The 15,570-nt window shown below is 41.4% G+C and overlaps 1 protein-coding gene across 2 annotated transcripts; it reads left to right on the plus strand.

Annotated features, from left to right (window-relative positions):
• Nucleotides 1-1,422: 1,422 nt before the first annotated feature.
• Nucleotides 1,423-10,858, plus strand: CCNG2 (cyclin G2). Of its 2 annotated transcripts, none has more exons than XM_004430863.3 (8): nt 1,423-1,925; nt 2,928-3,065; nt 3,722-3,859; nt 4,931-5,181; nt 5,375-5,453; nt 5,539-5,637; nt 7,712-7,917; nt 9,420-10,858. In XM_004430863.3, exons 2-8 carry the CDS (start codon nt 2,928-2,930, stop codon nt 9,541-9,543), a joined length of 1,035 nt encoding a protein of 344 aa, XP_004430920.1. In that variant the 5' UTR covers nt 1,423-1,925; the 3' UTR covers nt 9,544-10,858. The 2 variants fall into 2 exon arrangements, with proteins under 2 accessions (XP_004430920.1, XP_087290593.1); XM_087434467.1 differs by lacking the exon at nt 1,423-1,925 and adding an exon at nt 2,693-2,836.
• Nucleotides 10,859-15,570: the final 4,712 nt, after the last annotated feature.

Below are 15,570 nucleotides of genomic sequence, written 5' to 3' on the forward strand. Positions count from 1 at the left end.
TTTGAGCTCCTCTCCCTGCAGTTGCTCTGGGCCCCAGACACTGGAGTCTAGGCCCAGGTAATATGCAAAGGGATCTATTTCTAAAATTCCTTAGCTGCTCTGGAAAGAAGAGAAAGCTGCTGTTTTCTCTTTCTTCTGCCCAAAAAGCTATGTTATGTGCCTTCTCATATTTTACAAGTAACAAACAATTCACAGAAAACATGAAGAAGAGCAGAAAAGAGAAATCTGTTCCTAGGGGCTCTCTGATTATTTAGATTAGAAGTCAAGAATGTGCTAGCTACTGATTTGTATGTTTGGCTGACGGTGGCGGCTGGGAACTGAGGAGGGAGAGAGTAATGGAAGTAACTTTAAATGTCCGGGAGGGAGCCCCTTACATCCTCCAAAGATATTTCGTCTGCAAGTTTTTCCGGCCTAAGGCACCCTTTGCTTTGCTGTTTGCCCCACCTCAAGAGGTGTCGCCTTTTAATAACATGCTAATTATAATGGACAATAAATGATAATTTATGGGTGACCAAGCACCAAGAAGCCTCTCCGAGTCTTCATTAAAACAACAGCACAATTACAACCTCTGGAGTTACGCTATTACAATTATTAGATGTTTATGTGCCCTCGTCAATGCGCACAGGTAAGTTTTTTTTTTTTTAAGTCCTTTCATTGAGCATTTATTTATTTTTATTAAGGAAAAATTTCAAGGTACACAAAAGTAGAAAGAATAGTATAACGAACCCTCTTGTACTCATCACCCAGATTCAACAACTCGTAACTTTTTCCCAATCTTGTTTCACCTATGCTCTCCATTTTTTCCTCTTGGTCGGAAAAACGTTAAAGCAAATACCAAAGACGATAGCTTTTACTCGTAAATATTTCAGCAAGCACACTGAAAATTTTATAATAACTTCATTGGTTATTGCAAAATAGACCCGCAGGACAAAATAAAGAAGGAACGTAAAAAACTCTCCAGTGTTGAAATGCGTTGTCACAAAGGTTATTCGGGCTGCTCAGGCTCTTGGGAAGTGAGAGCCGGCGCGGCATTACCCCCGGGACGCGCGGAGGTGGCGGGTGTGACGGGATAGACCCCAATGAATTCCTTCGAAGCGGGCCCCCAGGCAGGCGCAATCCAGACCCCAGAGTTGCTAAGGCCCCAAGGAAGACAGCGCCGCAGGAGATGGCGAAAGCCAATCAGAGGGATCCAAGACTAATCAGTTAGCCAATCCGGATTCGAGAGTGAATCACAGCCTCAGCATTCTGCTCGTCTCACCAGTACCCAATCCGAGCGCCGGCTACTTTGGGCGGACTTTTCAAAACAGAGAAAACAAAACAAATCGGGGACCTTTAAAAGGGGCAATGCGACCAGAAACTGTCTCCTTCCGCCCCTCAACCCTATCTCTCCCTTTCTTTCTCCATCTGGATCAATCACAGAATAAAGTCGACGCCTAGATCCCACCCTCCGCCCTGGAAACGAGAGGGAAGAACGGCTCGTTAAAGCAAAGGCGAGCTGAGGAGGCCGCTAAACCGGCTGGAGACAGAGGCTTAGGAGGGACTATTTTTCAAATCTGTTACGAAGACGGAGGATCCCTCCGCGGGGAGTCACGTGCCCCGCCCCCTTGGGGGCGTCGAAAACTCAAAACAAAAACAAGGGGTTTGCTTGGGCCTCCCCTGTGGCGGCGACAAGGGTGCCCCGTAGAGGGCTAGAGCTTGAGGGGCCGGCGCTGCGCCCGAGCCGGAGGGTGGGTGCGCGGGCAGCGGGATGAAGCCGGGGCTTTGAGGCCGAGGCGGCGGTGGCAGGGGGGAAGGGTCGGATGCCGGTCCGGGGTCACCGCTGAGGCGCGGGTCCCCGACCTCGGAGACAGGTCCGGACGCCCCCGCCGCACCCAGTCCCCTCCAGACGCGCTGCCGCGGGCCGGTGGAGGCGCGTCTCCGACACGGTGAGTGGGCCCAGCCGGGATCGCGGGGGTTTCTTTGTTCGTGGTCGGGACTTGGCGCCCGCGGGGGCGGGGGATCGGAATGCCCACCCCTCAGCCCCGGGAACGACTCCGGTCTGCTCTCATCCCCGCCCTCGGGAGTGGGCGCTCGGAGGCGGAGAGATGCTGGTGGGGTGGATGGAGAGTCGAGGAGGCCGAAGACCATTCTCTGGCCATGCCACTCCCCTCCCCTCCGCGCGCTCATTTTGTCGCGGGGGCTCCCCGGGGTGGTGCGTCTTGGATTGACAGCCCCGAGGCTCCGCACAGTTGCGGAACCGGGGCATCAGTGGATGGACGGGTGTTGTCTGGGCATGGGGTGGGCTGGCCTGTCCCCCGACCGGTGGGCCGCGCCAACTCCCCGCCTTCTCGGACTGGGCTCTCTGCCACCCGGGTATGTCCGGAGCAGGTGCTACCGAAGCCGGTGCGGAAGGCTTGGGGGCTGGACTCCAGCGAGAGGGGTTTCTGGAGCTGGGCTCCCGAGAGGGGCGGGGCTCGGGAGTCTCCTCCCTCTGGTTCTTTGTTCAGTCGCGAGACTTTCTTTCCCCACCCCCGTATTGTGCAAAGTCCCCTTCCGCAGAATCCGCTGCGGTGGCTGCCCCCGGTGCATTCTGCTGGGCAGAAGGCCCTACCCCTACGGTTTCAGGTTGGGCAGACGGTCCGGACACCGCCGCCCGGGGACAATTTCCTGTTTGTGAAACGGCTGGGAGGCCGGGGCTGGCCGGTCTGACCCAGCGCTGGCCGGCGGATGTGCCCACGGCCCCTCCCCCTGCCACACCTCCCTGGCGGTGGGAGAGGTTTGCCCTGGGGTTCTGGAGGACGTGACTGATCCCCTCACCGCTCTTCCGTAGGGTGTGCGGGGGCGCACCTCAGTGGAGGTATTGGCACCGGCTCTTTTCTGCCTTCTCCCCCTACCCCCGCCACTCCTAGAATACACTCTTTTAACTGTGTGTGGTGTCTTTGCTGCAGATGAAGGATTTGGGGGCAGAATACTTGGCAGGTCGTGAAGGGGTCCAGCTCTTCGGATTGTTGAACCTATACCTGGAACAGGAACAGAGATTCCAACCTCGAGAGAAAGGGCTGAGCTTGATCGAGGCTACCCCAGAGGTAAGTTCCCAGGAAAGATAACTTGCTCAAGCGACTGATAGGGCTTGGAGGGGTTACCACATTTTTTTAAGTCGAATCAAAACTAAAGGCTGCGAAGTTCCTTAAGAGCAAAATGGGTCTTCCTGGAGTACTAAGATACATGTTAATACAGGGTCATGCTTTCGTTTTGTGGCAAGAATGAGAGTGAGACTAAGTCTAGACAAGTGTTTCTTCAAATGTGGCACCCCCAGCCTGCAGCTTCTGGGTGGGAGACTCCCTGGGATTGGAGCAGTTCATTTGTGGAAATACCCTCTGCCTGAAATACTTATTTATAGTAGGCTCTTCAATGATTCAATGATTTTGTTAAAAAGGAAAAAAAGCAAGGAACTCTCTGTCTTTTACAAGGGAATTGAATTATATTTGCTATAATCCTCTGGAATTGTGGCAGCAGTTCACGTTATATTTAATTGCTGAATCTCCTTTATGATGTATATTTAAAAAAAGGAATGATAATATGCATTTTGTATATGAAAAGTTCTAGGGCTTTAGTTAAATGATACTACTTCTTCCCCCATATTCTTGAAAATTAAGGAGAAAAAATTACCTTGTTTGAATCTGTGAATGTTGTCTATCTAACACTAAGAAATCATAAACGTTGGCTTTGTTTTTTATTGCAGAATGATAACACTTTGTGTCCAAGATTGAGAAATGCCAAAGTAGAAGATTTAAGGAGTTTGACCAACTTTTTTGGATCTTGCACTGAAACTTTTGTCCTGGCTGTTAATATTTTGGACAGATTCTTGGCTCTTATGAAGGTATTTAATCTTTTTAATAAATACATCTTTATTTTTCTATACCCAGTGCTTAGCACGATGTCTAACATACAAGGTTCAATAAATATTTGGCAAATGAATGTAATTATGTCACTATACATAAACATTTTTAATAATTGGAATTGTGATCTTTAGTGCCAGATTGACTACAAAATTAAGTGTATTGTATCCTAAGTTAGGTTTTGCTCTACCTCTTACATACCTTCTCTTTGAAGATGTGACAAAATGAAGACTACTGTTTCTTTGGTATTCTCTGTATATGTATACAGTCCTCAAAAAATGGTTTTCATCTTCCGTCATGATTCTCTTGAAGTCTTGGTGTTTTTAATACTGAAACATGACAAATGGAAGTATAGTGGTATGTTAAAAGGTGACCTACTGCCTTCCCAATGAGAAGTCTTTTCAAAGCAGGGAGCCACCATCTTATTAACAATTACCAGCAACTGTTAGAAAAATGTGGTGATTCTTCTGCCAGTACGATTGCTGTCAGCTGCTGGGTCAGTTTTCAGGGCACTGAAAAGAAAAGGGCAGCCATCTGTCCATGGCAGCTTTTACATGTGCTCCACTCTGCACAACTGATGCAATATTTCTCTTGGGCAGATTTGCATTGAAGTATGGGATGCTTCTTAAAGATAAATAGTTAAGAAGATACAAAGTTAAGCAGAATGTATTATTTTTATATCCAGAGAAGTAGTGTGTTTGTTTAGTGTTGAAAGGCTTAATTTATTTTGGGAGAGATTATACTATTATGAATTTCATATGTTGGAAATAAAAAATATAACTCAGTATTAGAAACCTAGCTTTTTGACTTGCATTTAAATTTTTTACCTACATTTAAATTAAATAATTTAAATGCTCAAAATGCCTTTTTTTTTTTTAAAGGGAGGTTAAGACTAAAATGTAAAAATAATGAAATGTAATTGTGGGAAAGGATAAGTACAGGGAAGCAGCTTGATTGTGTGGTCTTAAGAGTAGGGCCATCCTTCTTTTAAGTGTCTGCTTTGCTAAATCAAAGTGACAATTGTTAGAAGAAGCCTTCTGTTTGTTTTTCAGGTGAAACCTAAACATTTGTCTTGCATTGGAGTCTGTTGTTTTTTGCTGGCTGCTAGAATAGTTGAAGAAGAATGCAATATTCCATCCACTCATGATGTAATCCGGATTAGTCAGTGTAAATGTACTGCTTCTGACATAAAACGAATGGAAAAAATAATTTCAGAAAAATTGCACTATGAATTGGAAGCTACTACTGCCTTAAACTTTTTGCACTTATACCATACTATTGTACTTTGTCATACTTCAGAAAGGTCAGTGGGATTAAAGATAAAAATTTTGTACTTTAGCATTGCTATAGCTAACAGTAAAGAACTAGAATGCCAATGAAATTTATATTTTTATCCTCTCCAGACTTTCGACTTGGGCTTTTAATGGCAAGTCCTTAAAATCATTTACATCTTTGCAAGTTTAATAAATATTTTGTCCTTTCTTTTTGTTGTCTAGGAAAGAAATACTGAGCCTTGACAAACTGGAAGCTCAGCTGAAAGCTTGCAACTGCCGACTTACCTTTTCAAAAGCAAAAGTAAGTTGATTTCTTCCTCATGTATATCTTATAGTTTCTATTTTGAATTTTAAAAAAATATTTATTTTTCCTTTTTTTCTTACAGCCATCTGTATTAGCTTTGTGCCTTCTCAATTTGGAAGTAGAAACTTTGAAATCTATTGAATTGTTGGAAATTCTCCTGCTTGTTAAAAAACATTCCAAGGTAGTATCTTCAGTTCTTATTCTTTAAAGCAAGTTTCCTTCCTAATGTTTCATTTTTTTAAAGTGGTAACTTAAACATTGATACTTTATAGGTCTCTTAACTTTTACTCATTTTTTTCTTATATCTGAAGTGTTGAAGTTCTCAAAATGCAGTTTTGACCCAGAGAGTATTAAGCTGGAAGGAAACCTGGTCCCTTAGCCTAGCTTCTTTCTGCATTCATACGTCCCTTCTGTAGTATTCTTGCCAGATGGTAATGCAGCAGTCTACATTGCCACATGCACGTTGTTCTAAAATGCATGCTAAGAAGTAGACTTAGTAAATACACTAATGGCCTCCCATTGCATCTGTAGGGCTGATTTATCATTCCAAAATAACATCAGCTATGTTTTTCTTTTTCAACCCCTTAGGCCAGCCCAATAAATTGTTGCAGTCGTAAAGAGGTGTAAAACAAATAAAAGCACAGTCCTTTTTCTTAAACTAATAGTCTAGTTGGAGAAATATGGAACTTAACATGAGGCGGTGTGTTCTGACATTTATTATTCTGTGTTTCAGTGCCAGATAATACTGAACACAGAGTACTTTCAGGGTTTTGTTAGCAGAGAAGTAGGGCAGATCATGAGAGGCCCTATGACTGGGAGCCTGGTTGTTCGAAAAGAATCTTAGTGCAAGTTTGGGCAGCAAAGGCTTATGGCCAAGAAGTTGGTGGACTAGAAGGGTTTGGGAATCATTTTAGGGTAGGTTTGTAGATAGAATGTCTAGGTGATCATCATAAGCAGGAGTAAGGATATCCAACTCAAATAGTGGTTTTGGAAGCAAAGCATGGAAATGAGGCAAGGAGTCACAAATGACTAAGATTTAGACCTAATGATGGAGAGGATATTGGCATCATTGAGGGAAATTTGAGAGAAGTTAATTTGTGATCAAAGAAGTATGATTTTGGGTACTTGTATACCTTCTAGGTGGGTAGATGTCTAGTAGATATTTGGCAGTCTGGAATAAAAACTCAGAAGATAAATCATAGTTGGAGATTGAGGTTTGAAATTTCTCATGAGGAATTAATAGTTGAAACCATGAGAAACTTATGGGAGTCCTTTGTTTAGGGGTCTGTTAGAACTCTGGGTTTTCAGTGTTGGTAGTTTCCCTGTTAGGAGCCAAGTGAAGGAAGGTATGCTAGACAAGTCAGAGCGCTGTCAGTTTGGGAGGAGATTTTCAAGAAGGAGGTGGTCAAGAGTGTTGAATTTTGATGAGAGGCCCAGTATAATGAGAATTGAAGGAGGTCATTGGATAGCTAGGAGGTGGTGGTAGAATGAGAAGGCAGGAGTAGATGCCAGATTGCAAGGCGATTAAGATGTAACTGGCTTAGGTGGAAATGGAGGCCAGGGTGGTATAAAATTTTGTTGGTGGTGAAAGTACATGCAGTGAGAAGCATTTTGTTTTTAACGGATAACTTCTAGCTTTTGTTTTAATCACGAATTTATTAGTTTTAATCTAAACCTTTTATAATAATATTTATCTGGAAACATCTTCAGTGAAAACTGATTCCTTGAAATAAATTGGGGCACTCCCCAGTAGTGGAGGAACTATACCATTTTGGGGAAATTCCTATTCTCTCATATTGCTAACTTCTCCATTAATATATATCTGGTGTCTTAATGTATATTTTTAGCAATCCAAACAATGCTACGTTACAGAAACCTAAATTACGTTAAATTCTTTTGCATTGAGACTATTAAAGAATATATTTGATAACTGATTTATTAACAGACCTAGTGTTTTTAGGTCAGTGTGTTTTCTTAAATAGGCGAAGCTTTCTGTGTATTGAATACTATGTAAATTATTTCTACCTCTGGTGTTCCTCCCGTAAACCAGTGGTTACTAAATTTTGACTGCACGTTAGAATCACCTGGCGAGCTTTAAAAAGTCTTGATGCCCAGGTCAGACATATCAATTAAATAAAAATATCTGGGAGTGGGAGCCAGACATCAGTATTTTTTAAGGATCGCAGGGTGATTCCAAGGTACAGCAAGGTTTGGGAACCACTGTTGTAACCTCTTCATTAAAATATCTTTTTCAGGTTAACGACACTGAGTTCATTTACTGGAGGGAGTTAGTTTCTAAATGCCTAGCCGAATATTCTTCTCCTGAATGTTGCAAACCAGATCTTAAGAAGTTGGTTTGGATTGTTTCAAGACGCACAGCCCAGAACCTCCACAACAGCTACTATAGTGTTCCTGAGCTGCCAACAATACCAGAGGGGAGTTGTTTTGATGAAAGTGAAAGGTAAGCAGATTCCTTGACTAATTAGACTTCCCCAGACTAAATATTAACTGGTTTTATACTCAAAATGGAAGCATGAAATATTAAAAGGCATCAGAGAAATCCCCTACTCTAATAGCATCATTTTTTCAGGTGAGAAAATTAACCAGAGGGAGTTTTATAAAAATAGGTAATAATTTAGAAATGTACTCCCTATCCCCTTTTTCTGTCATTTAAAAAAACTCCTCAAACACCATGCTGTATGTTACATCCCCAGGACTTATAGCTGGAAGTTTGTACCTTTTGACCACTTTCACCTATTTCACCCACCCCCCTAGACGCCCCCCGCTCTGGCAGCCACCTATCTGTTCTCTGGATCTGAGTTCTGTTTTTTGTTTTTAGATTCCACATATATGTGAGATCACGCGGTATTTGTCTTTCTCTGACTTATTTCACTTCTTCCCTTTTTGAAAACTGGTTGTTTCCCATCTCCCTTGCTCTTTGAAATACAGTTTAGTTAAAAAAAAAACAAAACTGAAACACCATTCTGGCCTTTTTAATGTTAGCATGAATTGCTAATATGGTACTTTGGGAAGAGGCTGCGGGTTAAATGGCTGGAAAATAAAGGGAAGCACCACCACTAATGTGGCAGACTTCTATAGATATTTTTATAGTTTTGTCAAATGCCGTTGTCTTACTCAGAGTTTATTTTTGTTTGTAAAATGAATTATTTAACTTGATTAAATTTGATTGTTTTGTGTTATAGGGATAAAGGACCAGAAGTTCCATTTTCATAGCTTGTTGGTTTCTTGGTTTGATATTTGAGAATATCAGTGATGCAATTATTGAAGCAAGAAAGACATCACAACCATGTGATAAGAGATATGTTGTCCTTAGTCTGCATTTATTAGATTTGAACTACTTAGAATTCTATTAGTTGCCAATAGTTTTATTAACAGCTATAAGGGTAATAGTTTGGCAAATAGTAATTTGTTTAACCCTCTTAAGAAAATCTGTATTTATTTGTTTTTTGGTGAGGAAGATCAGCCCTGAGCTAACATCCATGCTAATCCTCCTCTTTTTGCTGAGGAAGACTGCCTCTGAGCTAACATCTATTGCCAGTCCTCCTCCTTTTTTTTTCCCCAAAGCCCTCGTAGATAGTTGTATGTCATAGTTGCACATCCTTCTAGTTGCTGTATGTGGGATGCAGCCTCAGCACGGCCGGACAAGCAGTGCGTTGGTGTGCCCCGGGGATCCGAACCCGGGCCGCCAGTAGCGGAGCGTGTGCAGTTAACCGCTAAGCCACGGGGCCGGCCCAGAAAATCTGTACTTTTTAAGGAGATTACAATAGACTTCATTTTAGGAAGTCCTTATAAATAGTTAAATTTTGTCTCTGTAAAGCTGAAATTTTGAATATAAAAGTCCTGAGACGAGAGATACTCGATTAGCAGTTCTATTTTGCCTGTAAAACATTTAAGTATTCTAAATAATGGCATCCTCTTCTTTGTGTCTCTTTTTCCTTTTAGTGAGGACTCTTGTGAAGACATGAGTTGTGGAGAAGAGAGTCTCAGCAGCTCTCCTCCCAGTGATCAAGAGAGCACTTTCTTTTTCAGCTTCAAGGTGGCACAGACACTGTGCTTTCCATCTTAGAAATCTCATTGTTCTGTGTCAGAATTGAACATATGTGTACAGGTTTCAAAGCAATAAATGGAGGAGTAGGTAGTTTTCTGATCTAGCCCCCATCTAGGCAGGAATTGCATAGACTGGAATTACCTACCTTCTATTTATTCTTCAGATCAGATCTGGCCTATTTTCATATTTAATTCTAAGCCATCAAATGGGTTAGTGCCTCTTAAACAATTAACAATACTTTAGACATTGGCACTTTATTTTTCTCGTTGTTCTTTAGCTACTTGGGGGAGGAGGGAAGGTGCTGATACCGTCAATTTATTACTTTTCAAGAAGATTTTTAACAATGAATAGTGTAGCTTATCTTAAACATTTTATAAAGCCTTCAGGTGTCTTGATTTAAACAGATTGGGAGTGTGCAAGTACTTCCTTAACAGGGACAAGGGATAATCCTTTAATGGTTTATCTTAGATCTCACCCCTCCCACCCATTCTCAGAACAGAATATACTCTTAAATGTCAAACATCTTTTTTGTTGCTTTTTAAATGATCAATATACTGTGTGATGCAGACTCTGTAAACTTAGGAATTACGATATTGACATTTCTGTGAATTTTAGTATGTAATGTCTTAATTGAGGTTTCTGCTAAAGCAGAAAAATCAACAGACTAGGGTTGTTAGTTGCATTCCTAATGTCTAAGTATTGTCAGACTATAGTATTATTTTAATGTTATTAAAACAATCCATTATCTGCTAGTTTTGCATGTCCTTGTCTGAAAGCAGTGCAGGAAGTTGAACAGAACTAGGTAACGAAGGAATTGATAAATGTTGATCTAGTAGCACATTTTATCTCATTTTCTTATATTAAAAAAAGTCTGCATGATTATGTTTTATTTCCTTTGTAATTCACATTTCAAAAATAATGGTATTAGTATATGAGTGCCAAGATGGAATATGAAGTTAAAAAAACAAACAAAAAACAATTAAGTGTAGTATTACAATTTTAAGTATATTTGTGTGGTGGTACAGCCACAAGAATAGGGATTTATAAACTCTGTACACAGCAGATTTTGTACGGAGAATTTTTAACTTTATAAACTGTATATGAAAATGTAAATCTTTAAAAAATGTACATAAAAATACTGTATTTTTTTACCATGTGTGATAGTCTAGTCATTGCATGTAAATATAATTTATTGTGTATTCTGTATTATAAATCATGTATTGATGACTTGCTTTTTTACTGGTAAGTCAACATCCGTTGGATGTTTTCTGAAGTGGATCTTTTTGAAGTAATAATAGATTACAACTCAAAATAAAAATATTAATGAATTGTACTCCTTGTTTGCAATTACATCTTTATTTTAAATTTTTTGGTAAAAAAGAACAAGTGCTGGGTGTATTTCAATGGGAAGGCCTGAAGTGAGGCTGAAGTGCCTCCAGGATAAGCCCTTTATCTGGTTACCAAAAATCCTTGAGGTAGTATTACCCCGCCATGGTTTGGCGCTTAGCCTTGGAGATACTGAAAGTGAATCTGTCACTTGAGAAATGACCTCTCTCTGGGGTGGACTCATATTAAACAGCAGAGTGATATATTAACCTGAATGCCTATTAGTTTATAGTGAAAGGCAACAGGTATCAGGTAGACCAAAATACTCAGGTTAGCATATCAGTACAGTCTCTACAGATAAGCCAAATTCTTATCAGAAGGTTGCTTGGTGAGTATGCACTGGGCGCATTAGCTGTGTCTGGACTCTGCCAGCTTCTGGCTCTTTTCCAAGCCTTAGGTTTGTTTTGCAAGTGGCTTTTTTTTTTTTTTTAATTTTCAGCACCGGTTCCTCATCTAGTTTGATTTTTCACACCTTTGTTTTCTCCAATTGGTTAGAAAATCGGATATACTGAATATGGTTTTCAGGTAATCCCTCTTCTCCCCTGGAGATATGAGTGTGTTTTTCTACCCTCCTAGTGAAGAATCTCTGCTTGAATGATTCTCCCTCTCATTAAATAATTTTGGTAAATAGTAGATAATATATTCTGCTTTCAGATTTTGATTTGAGATGTAAAAGTTACTTGGTTTCCAAATCTTGAAACGCTCTTCAGTTCCTCTAGGGTTTTATTGCTTTTCTTACTAGGTACTCTCTCTGTCCACATAGGGCTTCATCTGTCCCCTTTCTGGTTTTCAATGTATTGAGACTTCTTCATTGAACTCCCAACCTGTTGATTCACAACTGGCCATCCCACTTGGAAGTTTCTGATTATTTCCAAACCTTCTCTTCCTGTATGTATTTGGGTGAATAGGTATTCCATCTACTCCAGTTGGAAACATAGGTGATATCCTCATTTCCTCCTGTCTGTTTACTGGAGGTCATTTATACTGTATCTCTGTACTCTGTCTCCTGTTTTCTGCCACTGGCTTGGTTCAGACCTACACTCTTCATCAGCAAGGTTACTACAATATCTTAGTGACCTCTCAGTCTCCAGGCTTACTCCTGATCCTCTTGCTGCCTGGATACCCTTTTAAAATATGCAAATTTGATTATGTTTCTCCTGAAAAATTGTTCAGTAGGTATCTCTCAATCAGGATAAAGTCTATATCATGACATACAATTCTCTTCCTAATCAGAACACTGCACCTGACTCGGGCTCTTTTTCTTGCCATTTCCTAGAGCTAGAAAATGTGTGTTAAGAAAGATAACTGGCAACTGTGTGGAAGATGGACTGGAGCAGGTAGAGATGAGTAACAGGGAGAACTGTCAGGAGCCCTGCAGAAATCCAAGAGGTGATGAAGGACTGAATTAAGGCAACTGGTAGTGGGGTGAGGAAGAGAGAGGGGAATTGAGAGGCACTGTGCTGTCTCTTTAGGCATTATTAGTAGACTCACAGACAAGTCCAGGAGCCTGGTTATGCCCTCCTTGGGCCGTTCATCCAGGTGGCTTTGCCATGATTGTGATGAATAAAATTGAGAATCAAATCTCCTGCCCCATTCAGAGCAGAGGTGAGGAGAAGGCTAGCCTTTTGGTCTCATACTTGCTCCGTGATTTGGCAAGAGATTTGGCTTTTTGGGTTTTGATTCTGTCATTTCTGAGGACGTGGTGTGCACACTTTGCTGTTTCTGCTGGTGTGCATGCAGAAGTATCACTCTCCCTGATCTCTGTCACCCTTTTCACCCTCAGGAAGTGAGACTGGACAACAAACGTGTTGTAATCACCTGTCATGCTTAGAGGTAATACTCAAGTTAACTACAGAGGCATTGGTTGCAGAACACTTCCCATGACTACTTTAACCATTTTCTTTGTCTAGGATCTGCCTTTTTCCTTCAATTCCTTTCCCTTCAACACTGGGTTCTAGTATGATGTTACCCCCTGCCTCCCACCTTCCCCTGCACACATGCAAATTGTCAGCTTATTTAAGTAACCCACTTACCAGTTTTTACATGGCCCAAAACCACGTACTTTGCATTAGTCACTTTTGACCTGAGTTTTTCTAATTATTTGTACCAGAAACGGTCAACAACTTTACTGACTTTGTGATTAGCAAATCAGATTGTGTGGTAGATAGTTTCCCCAATAGCCAGTGAGTCTTCCCATCCCTGTGCATACACGCTGGTCTTCCCATCAAGAGGTGGAGTCTATTTCCCTTGAATGTCAGCTGGCCTTGTCCCTGGCTTTGACTACTAAAGTGCAGTGGAAGAAGTTCAGTGCGTGTCCAAGCATAGGCTTCAAGAGAACCGGCAACTTCCTTCATCCCTCTTGCAATCCAGCCACTATGCTGCAAAGAAGCAAGTTGGATGACTGAAAGAGGAGAGCCCATGTGGAGAGAGGCTGTTGAGGATGAGAGGCCATCTTGGTTGTTCCAGCTTTAGCCAAGCTCCCAGCTGAATGCAGCTTGCATGAATGTCCTCAGCTAAGCCACACAGAGCAAAGGAACCACCCAGCTGATCCTGATCAACCCACAAACTCATGAAAAATAATAAATCATTGTTTTGGGCCACTAGGTTTTGGGATGATCTGTTACACAGCAATAGATAACTAAACTTGTTATTTATAGTCAAATGGTGGTTATCTCTGAGTGGCGAGATTACAGGTGTTTTTTTTTTCTAATTATACTTATTTGTGGTTTCCTTTTTTTTTTCTTATAATGGATTTGAATTATTAGCGTATTGACAGAATAAAGAACACACACTGATTTTATCCTTTTTTTGATTAAAATCCTTAATGGCTTCCCATTGCTCCTTAGCATCAACTTCAAACTCCTTACCATAGCTTACAAGACCTGCTTGATTTGGTTCCTGCTCCCTTCCTAGCCTCATCTCTGGTAGCATCCACATACACATGCTTGCCAGGCTAACTGCATTTCAGCTCCTCCCACTCACCATGCTTTCGTTCACTTCAGTGACTTCATGCATACTGTTTCATCTGCCTGGAACACTCTCTGTCATCCTCCTCTGGCAAACTCCTACTTACCATCTTAGGAGTCACTTCATTCACTCATTCATTCACTCACCAGATATTTGAATGCCTCTTATGTGCCAGGCACCACACTAAGCGCTAGATATACAAAACCAAACACAACACACAATGTCCCTACCCGCATGCAACTTACATTCTAGTGGCAGAACCAAACGATTTATAGCAAATAATATAATTTTTAAAGGTTGTAATGATGTTTTCTTCCAAGAAATCTTTCTGGAACTCCTTTACTTTCCTCTCCTTGTCAGTGCTACATATTTCCATAAAACTCTATATTTTTCTTATCCTAGGAGTTAATACCTTGCTTGTCTGTCTCCTTTGTCTGCTTACCTTACCTGTCTGATCTGGGAAGGCAAGGGCTGTTTGTCTTTCTTGCTCATTGTTGAATCTCCAGCACCCAGCATGGTATCTGGGCCAAACTCCTCCTACTCCGGCTGTTACTGGTAAAAGATAACTTCAGACCACTTAATATGTTCCAGGCACCTTACATGAATTATTTAATCCTCACCACAGTGCTACTTGACAAATACTGCTATTAGTCCCATTTTTCATGTGAAGAAACTGAGGATTAGAGAAGTACTTTGACACAGGTCTGGTAAGTGGCAGGGCTGTAATTCAAACCAAGCCTGTCTGCCAAGCCCTAAGCTCCTAACCACGATGCTGAACTGCTACCCAAACATTGAGGGGACTCGTTAACGCAGTTGTTGAACGAATGAAATAATAAACGTTTTTATAAAGAAAATGCTATTCATAATACCAGTAAAATAAACCACAATATTGTCCTGTTGTTCAATTTTTAAGTGCTCTCACCCAGATAAAGGAAAGGTGGCTAAGATTTCGAGTTAAAATACCTTTAATCACCCAGGAGCCACATAGGGTAATGTAAAAATTCAAGGCAGTATACTGGTAGAGAAGATGAGGCCTCATCAAAAGCTGGGGATTTTAATTTACTCTGGAAAATTCTTTGTAGTCAGGCTGTGTGCCCTTCCTAACCCCTGTATGTCTAGTTCCTTTTACACTTGGGTTATAACATTATCTTGGGTTCCAAGGCCCACAGTCGTTTGGTGTAATGGGAGTGGAACTTTGTAACAATAGAGGACTGTTTGTGAAAGGCTTGCTTGCCCTTTGCCTGTTTTACTATCATTCGACATAGCAATCATCTCCCATTTACTGTTCTGGGATTTTTTCCAATAATCATTTCATATGTCTGTGGTTTATCCCTTTGTCTAAACTCTAAGCTTCTCTTGAGAAGAGACCATGTATTCTGCTTCTTTTATATTCTTCAAGGAGCCTAGCAGGCTGCTGGGTAAAAACATGTGCCAACATTTTTCCACATGTATCACACCTGACAGTGTCTTTTCCATTCTGGATTGCAGCGATTCATAGTTTGTAAAGGTAATCTTCCATGCATGAAAGGACGAATTCACCCTCTCCAAAGTTAGGATTTCCAATCTTTTCCAGGGAGTGCAGGGGGCCGTAGCCCACTGCTAGAGTTATGTGCACCTTATTCAAGAGTAAGATGTAGTGATCAGGAACACAGCTCTCGAACCAGACCGTCAGGGTTCGATCCTGGTTTGGCC

This window comes from Ceratotherium simum, chromosome 8, assembly GCF_057802395.1.
Source record: "Ceratotherium simum simum isolate JZ-2026a chromosome 8, ASM5780239v1, whole genome shotgun sequence".
NCBI classification, from domain to species: domain Eukaryota; kingdom Metazoa; phylum Chordata; class Mammalia; order Perissodactyla; family Rhinocerotidae; genus Ceratotherium; species Ceratotherium simum.

What these genes read in the sequence shown, in the direction of transcription:
- CCNG2 (XM_004430863.3), top strand. Translation starts at nt 2,928, where the DNA reads ATGAAGGATTTGGGGGCAGAATACTTGGCAGGTCGTGAAGGGGTCCAG. An exon ending in CTTTGTCATACTTCAGAAAG is followed by an intron (nt 5,182 to 5,374) that starts GTCAGTGGGATT and finishes TTTGTTGTCTAG; the next exon opens with GAAAGAAATACTGAGCCTTG. An exon ending in TTACCTTTTCAAAAGCAAAA is followed by an intron (nt 5,454 to 5,538) that starts GTAAGTTGATTT and finishes TTTTTCTTACAG; the next exon opens with CCATCTGTATTAGCTTTGTG.